The sequence below is a fragment of the Pseudochaenichthys georgianus genome, chromosome 8 (genome assembly GCF_902827115.2).
Source record: "Pseudochaenichthys georgianus chromosome 8, fPseGeo1.2, whole genome shotgun sequence".
Taxonomy (NCBI): Eukaryota; Metazoa; Chordata; class Actinopteri; order Perciformes; family Channichthyidae; genus Pseudochaenichthys; species Pseudochaenichthys georgianus.
Window position 1 is genome coordinate 6,905,781 of NC_047510.2, and position 17,191 is coordinate 6,922,971.

General features: G+C 42.7%; 1 protein-coding gene across 1 annotated transcript; it reads right to left on the minus strand.

Annotated features, from left to right (window-relative positions):
* Positions 1 to 60: 60 nt before the first annotated feature.
* LOC117451576 (ceramide synthase-like) lies at positions 61 to 16,138 on the minus strand. The gene is made up of 6 exons (XM_034089955.2): positions 16,098 to 16,138; positions 15,275 to 15,358; positions 11,056 to 11,281; positions 2,993 to 3,088; positions 2,673 to 2,782; positions 61 to 1,283 (listed from the first exon to the last, which is right to left on the minus strand). Exons 1-6 carry the CDS (start codon positions 16,136 to 16,138, stop codon positions 1,067 to 1,069), a joined length of 774 nt encoding a protein of 257 aa, XP_033945846.2. The 3' UTR covers positions 61 to 1,066.
* Positions 16,139 to 17,191: the final 1,053 nt, after the last annotated feature.

Consider the following 17,191-nt stretch of genomic DNA (forward strand, 5'->3'; position numbering starts at 1 on the left):
AGCACCAGTTGTAAAAATAATAATGAAAAAAAGTGATTTAGTTTTAAAAACAAAGGGTACGACACTACTCCTATTATAAATACTTTAAAAGTCATATGTGTCTAAATAGGTAAAACTAGTATACTACAAAACAATAATATTGTACTATACCACACAAAATATGCTGTTAAAGTATGTAAAATATTCAATAAAATGTAGTTCAATTATAACAATGTAGTAGTGCATTCTCACAATATTATAGCCCAAATGATATCATTAGAATATTACTATTAGATATTTAGTAATTGTATAAGAGTCGGGGTACTGGTTTAACCTGCACCAGCTTGGAGAAAAGTAAAAATAAAGAGATTAAAATATATACATGTTAACAACATAAAGATGAATAAATAAAAACAATACACAGGGGGAAAAAATATGTAAGAGAATAAACTAATATTTTGTAATTTGTAAATAAATATATAATATCTATTCATTATTGTAGCTATTTATGTATATATTTCCATATATTATTTACTTATTTATTCTTTATTTATTTTGTTTTACATTTCAATATTTTCTGTTTGTATTTCAACACTTCCTATTTATTTATTTATTTATGTTGTTTTGTTTCTGTTTATTTCAACATTTTGTACTAACTTACTAGCATGTTTTCTTTCATTTATGTTCACATGTTAACATTTTAATTTACCTTTTAATTTTGTATGTACTTCTGTTTTTATTTCCAATTACATATGACTCGATATTGCTGTTTCCGATACATATATACAATCATTGACTGTACATATAATGTACAATTAAACAGAAATTACCATGGCCTTTAAAATAATAATAAATACATATTTTGAGTATTTTACTGTTAATAGTTATTTTGATGTTCATTACATTTTATTGGTTTATTCTGTATATATAAAATAGAGAACATCTTAAACTCAGAAGTGTTCAAGAAAATAATGAGGAAGCAGGTTATGTGGAAAAAGATGGTGTTGCATAACAGAAATGACCCTTGTTGAGGATTTGAGATTTCCTTTGAAGTGAACGGAACATGTGCAGAGACCGTTATGTTGTCTCATGTTCTCTTCCTCCAGCCGTTACTGGAGCTCAGACAGCAGTCATTGTCAGCTTTACACGTTGATTTGGAGCATCCACCGGCGGCGGACAGGCGGAGAGCCCCTCTGCAGATCAGAGTGAACCAGTAGAGCTGCAGGGGCCACAGCAGGGCGGCCCCCAGGTTGCACTGCCACGGGGCCACCAGGGGCACCACGTACACGGGGATGGACGCATACCTGAGACACAAAGAGTGAATCATGCTCATTACTATTCAGTGGTAAAAACATGACCCACGGTGGCAGTTAAGCTTCACAAGGGGTCATGGGGCCCCGAGGGAAGTTTTTTGAAAGGAAGTCTGTTTTCACATTCATGGAATTTGCATTGATTCAAACTCAATGATTCAAATGCTTAGTTTTTGGCTAAAAAACATCTTCCTTCCAACAGTGGAACATACAACACTGAAGACGTAAAAACTAAATAAAACAGTGCAATAAATCAGTGCAAGATACATTATTGTGCAACTAAAATGGTGTATATTGGTGCACATAAACACGATAAGAGAAATTAAAAGAAAATGGAAAAATAACAGCAAGTAGAAAATTAAAAAACATAAAAATATAAATTATAAAACTAAAAGAAGCATTAATGTACCAACAAAAAATGTGAGGAAACTATGGCAAAAATATTAGATAGGATTGTAAAACACTGATTTAGCTAAAAAAAACAACCACCCGCAAACTGCCACTGGATGGCGCTGTGTCTTTAAACAGTTTGTCTCCTGACAGGAAGTTAGCAAAGAAGTATTTGTTTTTATAAGGAAAGCATATTTATGGACATCTTTCCATGTAACTAGATTGAAAACTAATAATGTTCTAAAAACACCCTCAACACATAGGTGATTTGTCTTTCTATACTAAAGGTAATTAAGTGTAAATTAAGCTAAAATAATATTTTAAATCATCCCCTACATCCCCTGCTACAAAAAATAAAATGTATCAATTTTTGTTATATTATATATAAATGTTTTTCCCGTTATTAAATAGGAGAAAATACAGGGGTTTTTTTAGTATTAAAAACATATTAAAGCAATCTGTTGAATTGCCATTAAGTGATTGATGCTAAAATAAAATAAAATTAGAACACAACTTTCACTGCAAAGAACATACATCCAGTGTGATCAATTATATATTTAATTAAAACATTATATCTGTATGATTTTTCACAATTTCTGAAAAATACAGAAAATATATTTAATGTATATGGCCTTTTAAAAAAAAAAATGTTATTATATAATTTGTAATTCTATGCTTAATATATTTAATATATATGTGCTCTTTTATATATATTTCTTATTCTATACAATATATTTTGTTAAAATAATTTAAAAATACATTTTTTTTACAGAATATAAATTAAACAAAGAACATGGCACATGGTTTCCCTCAAAACGCAGTTCTTTTTTTATAATTTGAAAATGTAGGCTATTTTGCAAATAATAACCAATAATAAAAAGTAACTCAAGCTGAAGTTAAATAAATTAAGTGTAGTGAAATAAAACAATAGTTACCTCTGAAATGTATTACAGTAGTGAACAATGAAGTACTAGAAGTAATGAGTTACTTTACCTGCTATAGGCGTAGTACAGGTAAGGGAAGAGTAGGACCCGGCAGCAGAAGAAGGCGAGCAGCATCAGGACTCCGTTCACTTTGTGCAGCACAGTGTGCTGCTGCTGGTACTGACCACAGGGGAGGAAGTACGGAGGCTCAGACAGGACAATATTGCAAAAGTATTTTTTAAGGTCTTGATTTTCTAATATTAAATGTGATATATAATAAGCCAATGTATCTTGAAATCATTCATGTATTACCAAGTAATCTTGACATTTAAAACATATAATTATATTTTAACAGATATATATCTTTATTTATGTATAGGGTTGGTATACCTGGATGAGTACTTTCCCAAGACAGACGAATGGGGTGCTGAGCTCAGCCAGAAACAAAACACCCTGGAAGAAATCTCCTTTCCCCTGACGCCACATCTGACCCACACACACACACACACACACACACACACACACACACACACACACACACACACACACACACACACACACACACACACACACACACACACACACACACACACACACACACACACACACACACACACACACACACACACACACACACACACACACACACACACACTTTGAGTGATATTACTCTACTAAGTCTGTATTATGTTCTTATGTTTGTGTAAGTCTTTAACCTCTTTTCCTGTACACTGTTTTCTTGGTTTTGTTCTCCTTTTTTGCTTTTCTTTATGTTATATCTCTCACAGGCTCCGCCCTCTACTGGACTCTATAGAGTTGCGAAGTCCCTCCCCTTCCGGTGGACCATGGGACCTTATTTCGGAAAAATTATGTATTGAAGTCAATGGGGACAGAAAGATTATCTTTCGATCTCGTTTGAATTGTGCCACGAATTACACATATGATGTTTGTCAATTTAAAAGATAATTTTGCAAGTCAAACAAAAATAATGTGTCGTAAAACTGTGAAGTAACACATTTGTTTGTGTGAAACACTCAATGAACTACATCTCTGGTCTCGCAGAACAACACACGTCACACACGTCACCAAGATGGCCGTCACTACTTTTTGGTAACCTGATTTTGAAGAGCAGAAACTCTCTGAGTCAGATCGTAAAGTGGTCCAGCAGACTGATTGGTGAGCCACAGCTAAACCTGGAGACCCTGTACCTCAGGCAGTTACAGCGGTTATCCAGCTCCATATTAGACGATGACTCCCACGCTCTGCACTCAGAATTCAAGCTTCTTCCTTCGGGCCGGAGGTTACTTGTCCCAAGGAGTAGAACGAAGCGGTATAAAAACAGTTTTATCCCAGCAGCTATTGCACACATAATAGGAGCGTCACACAGATGCCTATTTTTATTTATTTATTTAATTTTGAATTGTGAATTTTGAATGTCCATGTTTGTACTAGTGTTTTCCTTCTTAAAATGTTTTTTAAATATTTTTGAGATTTGGTTGAGCAGGGTATACTTATACTTTTACTAGTCCTTTATTAGAGATGTGTCTGTTGTTTGTGTTTGTTTTTAGTGTCAGGATGGAACCCTTGTATTTTTCTCTGCAAACAGAATCTACCTACGGGTACAAATAAATAACCTGAACCTGAACCTGAACTACTGTCTTGTCAACAAAACGATTGACTACCCTCACTATCACCACAATGAAACAAGTCCAGAAGAATGTCATGCAAAGCTGCCTGCCTGCCTTCCGTTGATTCTCTCTGAACTTCCTGGTCTTTTTAATGTTTAATGTCAACCATTTGTGCAGATAGCATGAAGCGAAAGAACGAGCAAGACCCATTGCTGGCATGATAACAACCTGGTACTAAGCACACAGGCATCTTGTTAAAGTTATCTTATCTTAGCTATCTCTTAGTGGAGGAAAACAATTGTGACATCACGTACGCGACTCTGGGATTTGTAGTCTTTCTAGTTGTATATTTGTCATAGTCTTATATTTCAACAGTTTTACGACAAACTGTGACTTTTTTGACATGGAAATCATTTTTTAAGATTGACAAACATTATGTGTAATTCATGGCACAATTCAAACGGGATCGAAAGATACGTTTTCTCTCTCCATTGACTTCAATACACTATTTTTACGAAATAAGGTCCCATGGACCGGAAGTGGATGGGAGTGACTTCACCACTCTATAGGTGTGGCGGAGGACCCGGACCTCGAGGTGGTGGAGATGGAGGAGCACGATGACGGAGTGCCCTTCGCGTTCGCCATGCCAGCGGACCGGGCGGCCCCGTTCGTCGGGGAGAGGGACGACACCTCGTTGTCCGATGCTTCCGGCGGCCTCCAGGACGATCCGCAGCACAGGTCTGCGCGGCAGGACTTCCCGGCGGTGATGACTATGGCGGCGGAGCGCGTAGTAGGCTTACCGCTCCCCCCACCGCTGCCACCGAGGCCGGTGGTGTGCCCCCCCCAGGATGAGAGCCTGGCGGCCCATCTGCTTCTGCAGGCAGCCGGGTGGGCAGAGGGGAGAAAGCCTCTGCTCCCCCTGCCGCGTGACCGTGAAATCCTGGAATATCTGGATAAGATGTTCAGGCTCTGAGCGCAGATGGCAGCAGTGGCCAGTAATCTCGGCATGTAGGGGGTCTCGCTGATCACCCCTCAGCAGGACATCCCCGCCTCCGGACGGCAGCGATTACTTGGACCGCTGCGTGGGCCAGATGAATAATCTGGCCTACGGTATGGCTACCGCAGCCGGATGTGTGATGTCCCTGGCCACCGTGGCGTCGCGTCACATGTGGCTAGGTTTGCCCGCACTGTCAAAATAGGACCGGGATGATCTCACCGCTGCGTCTCATTCTCCCCCTCCTGGGGAGAGTGAGGCCAGAACACCTGTCAGTCATTCTAGTAGCGCCGGATCGCGTCGGGGCGCCGTGGTACTCAGAGATGACACAGATGAAGGTGGGCCAGCCCTGGGCGATTCTCCAGTTCTGGAGGGCGATGTCTCAAGAGGCAGGTGCAATCAGGGAGTTACCCACTCCAGGCTTGGCTCCTGAGAGGGACAGGCTGAGACAGGGGGGAGAGTTATTCAGTCTATCCAGGCAGCTAGAGCGGGATCCACCACAGCCTGTTACAGGCCGAAGTGGCTGGGCTTCCAGCGATGGTGTGAGGAGCGGAGAATAGAGCCCCTATCTTGTGAGTTGGGCTCTATTTTATCCTACTTACAGTTACTGGTGGACAGAGGGCTGGCTCATTCCACAGTGAAGGTGTATGCAGCAGCCATCTCGTCCTGCCATGAGGGATTAGGTGGCAGGTCAGCCTTTAGTCAACCACTGATGGAGCGGTTTTTACAGGGGGTCAGGAGGCTGCGCCCAGTAGTGCACGCCTCCGCCCCACAGTGGGACCTGCCGCTGGTGCTCGAGGCTTTGGTCACAGAACCATTTGAGCCTCTGGAGCTCTCCTCCCTGAAAGCACTGTCGTGGAAGACAGCTAGTGGGGTGCTAGTGGAGCACGCTCAGGTACTGCGGACCGCATAAAGCTTAGCAGACTCTTCACGCTAACGAAGGATCACTTCTAGGCAGGGTTACTTTGTAAATGTAATCAGTTACTGATTACTGAATACATGCTCTGAAAGTACTGAAACGAATTCAGATTACTTTTAGAATACTTTTGGAACACTTTCTTTTTCCATAACAGATGAGTATGTTTTGGTGAACAGGAGACACTTGTTTTACTGTTTTAATGGCTTATCAAGAACTCAAACACAACATCTTGGTGTCATTCTGGACAGCTCCCTCTCATCTGCACCACACATAAAAAACATCACCCGGACTGCATTCTTTGTACTGTCTTAAAACCTTTCCTTGGAATATGTTATGAATTGTAAGGTGTGCTTTGAAAGGCGCCCCTAAATAGAATGAATTATATTATTATTTATTTGAAACGATGTAATAACTTTTAAAACTTTTTCCAGTCACTTGCCCCATGCCTTCAGCAGCAGCAGGCCATTCACTTTGATTTGATCCCGTTATAAATGTCATCATTTCGACAATAAAGAAATGCTACATAAACGTTATCTTGCACATTTTATCTAACCATCTCCGTTTCTAACTTTCAATATATTTTAAAAGAGATCTATCTCTCTCATCTGCGTGCGGGGGCGGGGCCTCACAGACACGCTGCAACTCTCTCTTGCTCACAGACATGCTGCAATGCACACAGTTCTGCCGGTAATGAATATTACATTTTGTGAGGAAACTTTTCCACCAATAATTCCGATAAGTATTCCAAAATGTATTCACTTCAGGTTTACGAAAGTAACTGTAATCAGATTACTCGTTTTTCAAATGTAACGCCAGCTGAATACAGTTAGCCTACTTGATTTTTGTATTCTGATTACGTAACGCCGTTACATGTATTCTGTTACAACCAACCCTGCTTCTAGGCTGCTGTCCGCAGCTCCTGCCTCTCTGTTGGACTCTGTCGCAGCAGGGCTACTGCTGTGGTGCAGAGCGCACAAAGCAGACTCTTCACAACGAAGGATCACTTCTTCTTCAAGGCAGGGAAGGTTTCGCAGTACGCAGTCTACTGTCCCGCAGCTGCTGCCTCTGTGGTAAAGTAACGTGTTATAGCAGAAAGTTTAATACAGCGTATTTCTGTTATATTCATTTTAATTATGTCACCTGATATATAGGATGTGTGTTAAACTTGAATATTCCTAAAATGATGTCCCATTGTAAGTAGCGCAAATGGTCTTTTCTTCCACTTTGGTGTTATAATTAAAAGATGTTTTTGTGGCTATTTGTGAGTAGGTAAGGTACAGTGCAGCCTGTGATTTCTGCCTTGAGTAAAATGATTACCCGTTGATAAGTATTTTTCCGAAAGTCATTTTGGGCTTTCAAGGGCGGAACTCAGTAGGTTATCTGTAACGGCCCGTCTACACTACAGCGTCGACAGCGTCGAAAGCTCCAATCTGCTCCAATCTGCCCATTCACTTTCAATGGGGTGACGTCACGTAGCCGCGCTTTTTCGCCGAACTGAATTGTGGGTAGCAGAGCGAGGCGTCTCAGGCGACAGAAGTTGAACAATGTTCAACTTCTGTCGCCTGAGATGCCGGAGTAGCCAGCACCAGCCAATCAAATCCCGTTTCCCAAAATCTGACAGCTGAAGCCGTAGCCAACCAAACCGCGTCTAAGCTGGGAGAGATATCCCGCCGTTCATTTCTATATTTCAAAAAAAGTTGGAGGAGAAACTAACTATCGCCGTAGCAAATCACCCGGTTTTGTATGACCAGACCCTCTTCACCTACCGGATACAAACCGGAGGAACCAGGCATGGAGGGAGGTGGCAGAGACAGTGGGGGAAACTGGTAGGTTTTCGCCTGTTTGGGGAGTTTATATATATATATTGCTCGCATAAAATCCCCGGGGGTTTTTGCTTTGTATGTCGGGGGCGGGAGATTCATGTGATTGGTTGTTGGTCGTGTTGCTTGAATAAAATCCCCAAGCTCCAGACACGCCCAGCTCCAAGCTATTGTTTGGAGCTGTAGTGTGGACGCTCCGTAAGAGTTTTTTGTATGATCTGGAAACTTAAATTAATAAAAGGAGGAAATATTATGTCAATTATTGGACCTTCTCAATATAAACTATACTTTGATTGCAGTTTCCAGATGTTAGAAGAGGCCATGAGATGATGTGTGTTATTAAGTCACACAGTTAGAGAGACAATGGTCCTTCTGAGTTATCAATAGATGTATTCATTCTAAGTGGGCTGACTTCGGGGTGGAAGGAAGTTCAGAGAAGGCCTTAGGATATAAGAACAGTTAACCTTTATTAGTTGACTAATCCTATGGATGTCATGAGACGAGGACGTTTAAACATACAAGTGTAGCTTTCAGAGAGAAAAACATGTGACATTTGTGTGATAGGCTGCATGATAAGATGTGTGTGCGTGTGTGTGTGTGTGTGTGTGTGTGTGTGTGTGTGTGTGTGTGTGTGTGTGTGTGTGATCCCAGCTATACATTGGTCATCTGTTAATCACATCTCCTTGTAAGAAAATGGGGCGGAGTCAACAACTGCTGACTCATTGCCTCGGGTCCCGCCCAGAAGTGAAACTGGCCAATGGAGAACTACCAGCTCACGGTCTAGGGCTTGCCCAGAAGTGAAATCACCAATAACAAATAGCTAGGGAGGAGCAGCCACCACAACTCCTCCCACATAATTTGTATTTAAGCTGTTCCAATGTTCATACTCGGCGCTGTCTTCTGACTGACTGTCGTGGTACGTATATCACACGGTAGTAGAATTCAGCCCGGAGTACTCTGTATTTTTTACTATTGCAGAGTGCTCTGTATTGTGTATTGTTGCTTTTACCATTAAAACAGATTATTGTTTAACCTTTATCCTGGTGCTTTGAGTTCCTTCTTTTATAATTTGACCAGCTCATCAGTCATCAAGGGACACGCGGAGCAGAGGTGAACCTTCCACCACAGCCACTACAGTACTGCACCTTACGTTGTAAAAAAAAAAATGGGTGGGGGGCGAACGCAGTAACCACTCCGTCAACGCCACAGTCACCCCAGTCGTGCGGGCCGGATGAGAATGTCTGGCGGGCCGGATGTGGCCCGCGGGCCGCCAGTTGGTGGTTACTGCTTTAGACGCACTGAACATCTGTTTGTGTGCTTTGGGGGCGGTGGCCGGCAAAGCTCTGTCTAAGAAGCGCCTGGCAGGATGGCTCTGCGAGTGCATTGCACATATCTACGGACAGGCGGGGAGAGCCTTCCCCACGGCGTGAGTGTGGAGGACATATACACAGCGCCGTCTTGGTCAACGCCAGGCCCCTTCATAAACTTTTATCTCTTGGACATGTCTGGCTCCTTTTCATCGTCTGTGCTTGCTGGGGCAACACAGGACTGGTGAGGAGGGAGGGGGTCAGTGGGCATCTGACCCCCTCCCCGGATGTAATGCGCTTACGTTTTTTCCCGGGGGACGTGGCGCACACTGGGCCCATACGGGGCTGGAGGACTGTTTCCCCCTGCTTTAGGGCAGGAGGGGAGAGCCCTCCACACTATAGTCCATACGCACTCCTCACGCGTGTCTGATGCCCCTTTCACAACAGCGCCTTTTCAGCTCCGGCTCGGAGCTAGAGCCTGAAAAGCGCCGGGTTTTCCAGTTCACACCGGAGCTGCCCCGGCTCTTAGCTCCGGAATCCGCTTCATTTCCAGCTCCAAAAAATTGTCGGTCCAGAGGCAAGAGCTTTGGAGCTAAGAGGTGACGTCGCTTACGTCTCTCTTACGTCGAGGCGCGCAGGAAACTAAACCCACCTCCCATGGGTCGACTGTCATGCCTGCCTACAAGCAGTAGTGCCTATAAACACACTTTATAAAGTCAGGCAACACTAACCAGGCTTCGTGTGATTCTGTTTATTTGTGCCTTACTTTGACCATCCGTTCGCTGTTATCGATCATTGTGGAGAGAGGCAGACGTGTTGTTTTGTATTATTGCAGCTATCGGATGCAAGTAGTCAGTTTAGCTTCGGTTGCTATGCTAACATCACCCGTTTTATACCAGAGAAACTTTCATAACAGCGTTGTGATACCAAACAGTGTCAATTCAGACTGACACACATTCACTTAGGCTAAGGGAACTGGGGATATGCATCAGCTGCTTGTGTGAGTCGGACAGTGAATACCTCAGCACTGTTTTCCGAGCACACTTTTCGCGAGGTAAGCGCGTCAGAGTGTGCTCTGTCAGCCGCTGCCCAGACTTCTCCACGGTTACAACCGAGGTAGAGGAGAATGAGGTGCAGCGGCTGCTAACCAGAAAGCCGGTCAGGGGCAGTGGAGTGGAACGATGTTATTGGACGACAGCGCGTGTATAGATCGGAGCCTGTGAGAGATATAACGAGGGGTTACATATGGTAACCCTTGTATATAAGCACAGACGGAGCCCTCTGCTCGGGGCCCTGTCGGTCCTATGCTGCTCGATAAAGAGAGGTGTACGATGACAGTCAGGAGGCGAAGCCTCCTTTTATTCGATGGGATGCGCGCGCGCATTCAGGTAGGCCCACCCCGGGGCCGGCTACGTCTATAGAAGTCTCAGTGGATGAATGCTTGCATGATATGATCAAGGGGTAGTACCCATAGAGTCCAGTAGAGGGCTACACCTGTGCTTATATAACAAGGGTTACCATACGTAACCCCTCATTACTATTTAGCCATGATGAATCCAATTTGTTGTGCTATCCACAAATATAAAATACATATTTAAGAAAATTGCTATAGTGTTTTCTGATGGAGCTACAGGAAATAAACGTGTTTTTTGGACATAGCAGACGTTATTGAATGAACTGGACTTTGGGACTGTTATACAGAATAACAGAACATACAATGTCCAAATTAACCAATCAGCATCAAGTGTTCAACCTGGCCGTGCAATAATAACAAATAATAGTAACCTGTGAAGCGGGGAAGCAGCAGGTGACCATGAAGATGTGATGCAGCACCATCAACTTCTCTCTGCGCAGGTACCCCCCCACAGACGCCCACCGAATCCCCTTCTCCCCCTCCTCCTCCTCGTGACCTTTGACCTGCAGCCTGTGACGGTAGCACAGGAACATGGCGTAGATGTCGTAGACAAAGTACGGCGTAGCAAACAGGATGTAGTTGTCCGTCAGCCAATGGCTGAGAAGCAAACAGGAAATGATGAGGAAAGGTCAGAAACAGAAGGTAGATTATCAATCAACATTTGATGCACTTTGATTGTAGGAATATTCCCCTTTACTATGATCTTCTGCGGATATAAATTCATATTGTTTGATTTACAACTTTTGGGGGGGGGGGGGGGGTTAAGCACAGTTAGTATATGTTTATAAAACGGACAAGTCAAATCAAGCAAGCTGATGTTTCTTAGCCGTGATATAATGAGCGTATATCCAGGGAATAGTTGTTGTTACTTTTCACAAATCAGTATCCCTCCGCGTCTGAGAACCGTTACAACTGTTACATTACGTCCGTCACGAAACTAACTAACTAACTAACTAACTAACTAACAAAGCTTAAAATGGAAACATTTAAGGTTAATTCGACCTCCGGGGATGGCCTTACTATGGAGGAGTGGATTGAGAAGTGCTTATCTCCAGAAAAAAAAAGCACCTAAACGACGACTTTCGCTATCTGTTATTGTTGTTGCATAGCAACCACCTCGCAAGGCAACGGAGGGACGATTTTATTTTATTCCCGGGCTGATTTTTAGTCCCAGTCCGCCACTGAACGTAGCTATTATGTAAGGTAGTTGTAAATCAAACAAGTGCAGTACATGCTATGTTATAAAGCCATGGAGGGCGGGAGTTTATAAACCAAAGAGTAACCGCCCTTACGGGACGCTGTAATAAGTAAAGCGAACGCACCCGCAAGGACACCTGGCCTCCTATTGGTTGAGGGATTTTGACAGGATTGTTGCACAAAAGTTTCGAGCGCGCACAGAATAAATCTGAGAGCAGAACAAATCTGTAAGCAGCAATATATCTGAGTGCAAGCGTACAGTTTGAGCAGAAGCAGAGCAAATCTAAGTGCAAGCAGGCACTATTTGAGTGCGAGGACAGGGTCTGAAGGAAAGAAATCAATAAAGTATGCTCTCAAATTTAAATACCACGCTCTTGAATAAAGATAGGGAATAACCTCCATAATTTCCTTGTTTAGCGATACACAGCGAAACACAGCCAAACTCATCCTGAGCACACACAAAGTCACAGCCGAAGTAAAAACAATAAGTGTGGCTTGATATTGAGTAAGAAAAAGGTTGATAAACGCTGTGAGAATCAGTCTGCAGAGAATTTCGCCGTGATCCCAACTGTCTGTTATCAGCCTGCAGCCAGGGAGGAGAAATCAGCAGAGCTGCCTGCACTGAGTGTGTGAGGAAGTCCGTGGATTGGTCAATTTGGACCAATCAGCGGGGGCTTAACGTAACGGCTCCGCGGACGTAACGTAACGGCTCCACGGATTGGTCCATTTTGTTCCGGGTACGGATGACATGATGCGTACCAGTGGCGGTTCTAGACCAATTTGACTGGGGGGGCCACTGGGGGGGCAGTTATTTTCTGAGGGGGGCACAATAAATGCAGGACGAAAAAGAGAACTAGACAGTAGGAAGTAATTGAGCATAAGAAAACAATGCAATACAGTTATTGGTATTTGTTTCAGTACACTTATTTATTTCAGATAGATGTTATAGTTATTACTGTTAGCTTCAGCTTAAGTTATAGTGCAATGTTTGCACTAACACCATATTTAGATAAAAAATAAAGGCAATGAACAGTTACATCTCTACTTTACATAAGGGTGTCTGCACAATCTCACATTACAGCAACAAAATCTTGCGGTTTTTGGCAAACCGAGTACCAGAAAATATACATTTAAAATATATATACATTGTTAGGGGGGCCACAGGGGGGTCAGAGGTCAGTGTTAGGGGGCACTGGCCCCCCCTAGAACTGCCCCTGATGCGTACCCGGAAGAATCAAATGGACAATGACGTATCTCCAACGAGGCGTTTTGGGGAGGTATTTTCTGTGTTATAGTTTTACTCGCGACATGGTGTACTTTGAGGGTTTTGACTGCACACCGTTTACATGCATACAAATCTTCATAACACACAAGGGGACGGGTAATAACCGGAAAAGCACGACATGGGACCTTTAAACAATATTTAGCTTCCATAGAATGTGTTTGTTTTCAAATGAACACATTAACCCTCTTGTATCACTCTGGACATCTTTGTTGTAAATGTAAATTTGAATGATATCGGTGGGTTAACTGAAGGTTTACTTTTTTACTTTGTTTAATTATTGTGCTCATTCTCAGGTTCATGTTTGTATTTAGTCCACAGAAAAAATCCACAGTTTTAAAAATGTCTGATCGGATTGGCAACAACTTCAGAATTTGTATTGACCGCCATTCAAATGACAGCTTTGTTTTCCCCCAAAAGTGGGCGGAGCCGTACTTTTTGCCCGGAAGTGACGCATGTGTTACTCTCATCTATAGGTTCATATCAGTATGTAGTGTCTCTCCTGTGACATGTCTCCATGCTCTAATGTTCAAAAAGCTCTTTATTGTTCTCATACTGCCTGGTCTGCAGCACCTCTTTTCACCCTCTGTCTGAAACCAGAGCCCAGTCTGCTCTGATTGGTTAGCTGGCCGGCTCTATTGTGATTGGTCAACTGCTTAGAGATGTCCCGCCCCTTAGCCTATCATATGTGTTTGAGCGCTAGCCAATAGAAGCGCAAGTGTTACATGGTGATGTCATTATGTAAACAAAGGAGTCCAATGAAGGCGTTTCAGGAAGGGGGGGGGAGTGTGGGACAGAAACTTCCATGGGGTTTTAGCCTCTGCAGACCATTTACATGCACACAAACCTATATCACACACTACAGGAGAGGGAAACCCTAAAAAGCATATCGGGCCCTTTGAAAACAAGATAACTAACAAATAGCTGCAGGTCAGTTTCTTTGAAGGAAATGTTCTCGAAGATAAAAGTGTAAACAAAGCCGAGAGCATTGTTTGTTAAGGTTGTGTTTGTATGTCACAATGTTATTTGTTCTCTGTGCGTCTGCGCTGTGATTTGTTAACCAAATGTTCACTTTGACAGAGAAATGAAGGAGCAGCAGAGGAAACCTCGGATGAACTCTCCGTCCTCACAGCGTTTCCCATCATGCTCAGCGTGCAGGATTACTGAGCTCTGACAGCTTCTTACTGACTGAAATAGCTCACGTTGTTAATTAGATTACACACACACTGAGGTTTGGTTTGTACACACCAGTAGTGTGAAATGTGTTTATTTTAATACTGGCAACCATGTTCCTATTTTTACATTACCGACAATTGCTAATATAATGCTGGCAATATTCAATTTAATTTCTGATGTTCATCAATCCTCAAAACCCCTTGTGTTATCTTGAAAATTATCCAATGTTATATATCAAGTTGAAAGAGTTAATTAATTAGTTAGTTAGTTAGATAAATGTGTCATTTAAATAAAGTTAATAATGCATTTAATATGTGTTTATGGCCATCGTAAATTAAATATTTAAAAATGTATAGAGCATTGGGAGGGGGGTAATTCCTGGATAAGAAATCATCGGAATAAACAAAGTTTAAAGATAGGATTTTACAAATCAAAATCAAAACAATAATATAAAAATTCTCAGATTCTTTTCGATTAAACTCACACATTTATGAATGGAAAACTTGGTTAATAAAAAAAGTGATATTTTTTATAAAGGAACCGCATATATGTTTCTCATTAATTAATGGCATTAGATCCCCTTTTAACATGTGTAATCGATGTCAGCCAGGAGCTCTAATATATAGACTTTTAACCCAGTTTAAGACACATTTTTACAATACTATACTATTTACTCTTTAGATCTTGGTGGCTTTTTACTCTATATTTTTAACAATATGAAGGATTTTAATCATCAAAGACACAAGTTGAGCTAACTTAGTTAGTGTTAGCAGAACAGAGAGAAACTCTGATCTGTAAACTATATCCGCTGTTTTTAACTCTTTAAATGAGAGGGGAGGGGAGACCCGGTAAAAAGGTCCGTAACCATGAACAGTGAAGGAATCCTTGTCCTTAACAATGATGGTGAATCATGTCCCACAAGATGGAGTCCGTACCTGTCCTCCATGACGTCCCTGCAGGAGGAGGTGATGATAAATCCAGCTGCTGAAGCCATGATGGCCTGGATCGACGACACCAGACTGAAAACACGGAAAAGTTATATATTATATTTTCTCCATGACAAGAAAATAAATAATTCGCATTGAAATATATAAAAACATTTTTAAAGGGGTCCTATTCTGCTTTTTGGGGGGGTTTCCCTCTCCTGGAGTGTTAGGTTTGTGTGCATGTAAATGGTCTACAAAGGCTAAAATCCCTGTGTTCCCTCCAGAGGAAGTTTCTCCAATACTGCCTGAAATGCCTCCATTTGACTCCTTTGTTTACTTCCGTAACATAGTGACATCACTATGGACACATGTGTTTATATTGGCTATAGCTCTATCACATATACGTGAAGGGGCGGGACATCTCTAAGCAGTTGACCAATCACAACAGAGCCGGCCAGCTAACCAATCAGAGCAGACTGGGCTCTGGTTTCAGACAGAGGGTGAAAAGAGGTGTTGCAGCACATGGAGACATGTCCCAGTGGAGACACTACATACAAATATGAAACTGAAAATAAGCATACTTTATATTGGTTAATTTATACATATATATATATATATAGAGAGAGAGAGAGGAGAGTTTGGGAAGAACAAGATGTATCATGCATGTGAAGTTTAAAAATGGATGATTCAAGAATAACATAATGAAGGAAAAGTCTGCAAATGAAATGGACTCTAGGATTTGATGTAAGCCAGTATGTGTGTGTGTGTGTGTGTGTGTGTGTGTGTGTGTGTGTGTGTGTGTGTGTGTGTGTGTGTGTGTGTGTGTTCTTACCGTGCAGACACGATGTCAGCCTCCCCCCGGCTCCATCCCATAATTGTGTGTGTGTGTGTGTGTGTGTGTGTGTGTGTGTGTGTGTGTGTGTGTGTGTGTGTGTGTGTGTGTGTGTGGGTGTGTGTGGGTGTGTGGGTGTGGGTGTGGGTGTGTGTGTGTGTGTATGTGCTGCCAGTGTGAAATGAGGACAGGTTTCCAGGAGCTCTGAGAGGAGGATCAGCTGGGAGGAGCTGTCTGTCAGAGGAGGAGGAGGGGTGGGGGTGATACGAACAGATATCACCATAAAACTTCCCCAGGTGATGACTAACATTAAAGGCCCCCTATTATACTCTTTTTCATCAATATATTATAGTTCTAAGTTATATAGAACATGTCTCTGAAGTGTCCAAATACCAAACAGATCATTGCAGCATCCCATAATCCCCTCTGTTTCAGCCCTGTTTCAAAAGTGCTGATTCTCTGGCTGCTTCTCACTTCTCTTAAATGCAATCCTTCGGCCCTCACTTGCGTCTTTTCCTTGCGTCTTACGGCCCGTCCACACGGCGGCGAAGCTTCAACACTTCTGCCCATTCACTTTGAATGGGGTGACGTCACACTTTGCCGAACTGCATTGTGGTCGCGTCGCTTCTCTTTGCTCATTTCAAAAGTTGAGCAATGTTCAACTTTTGAAGCTTCAACGGAAGCGTCAGCCAATCAAATCATATGGCAGTACAAGCTCTAGCCAATCAAACCGCGTGCTTGTGTGTCCGGGGCGGGAGATTCATGCGATTGGTTGTTGGTCGAGTTTCAGACACGCCCACCGGCAAGCTTCAACGCACGCCAAGGGCCCTTCTCACTTCTCTTATTTTTCATTTCCTCGCTCCTCGGTCTCACCGGAAGTTGATTTGTCTGCGCCATCTTGAGTAGCGTCCCAACGGCCTTATTTTTGCCGGAGGATCGAGGAGCGATAATGGAGGAGCTATAATCGAGGAACCACCAGACCATCCTTCGATGAAATCCTCAGACACTCGCCCCGCCCCCTTACTGTGTATCGCTCACTGATTGGACGAGGCAGTGCATGCACTGATCTCATGCTTCTTGACATGAGAGCAGTT

Bases quoted from the DNA above. Each gene is read 5' to 3' on its own strand.
- LOC117451576 (XM_034089955.2), bottom strand. From the start codon at position 16,138: ATGGGATGGAGCCGGGGGGAGGCTGACATCGTGTCTGCACG. The intron at 15,359-16,097 runs GTAAGAACACAC...CCGTGTTTTCAG, and splicing joins GCTGACATCGTGTCTGCACG to TCTGGTGTCGTCGATCCAGG. The intron at 3,089-11,055 runs GTTACTATTATT...TGTGTGGGTCAG, and splicing joins GCTGCTTCCCCGCTTCACAG to ATGTGGCGTCAGGGGAAAGG.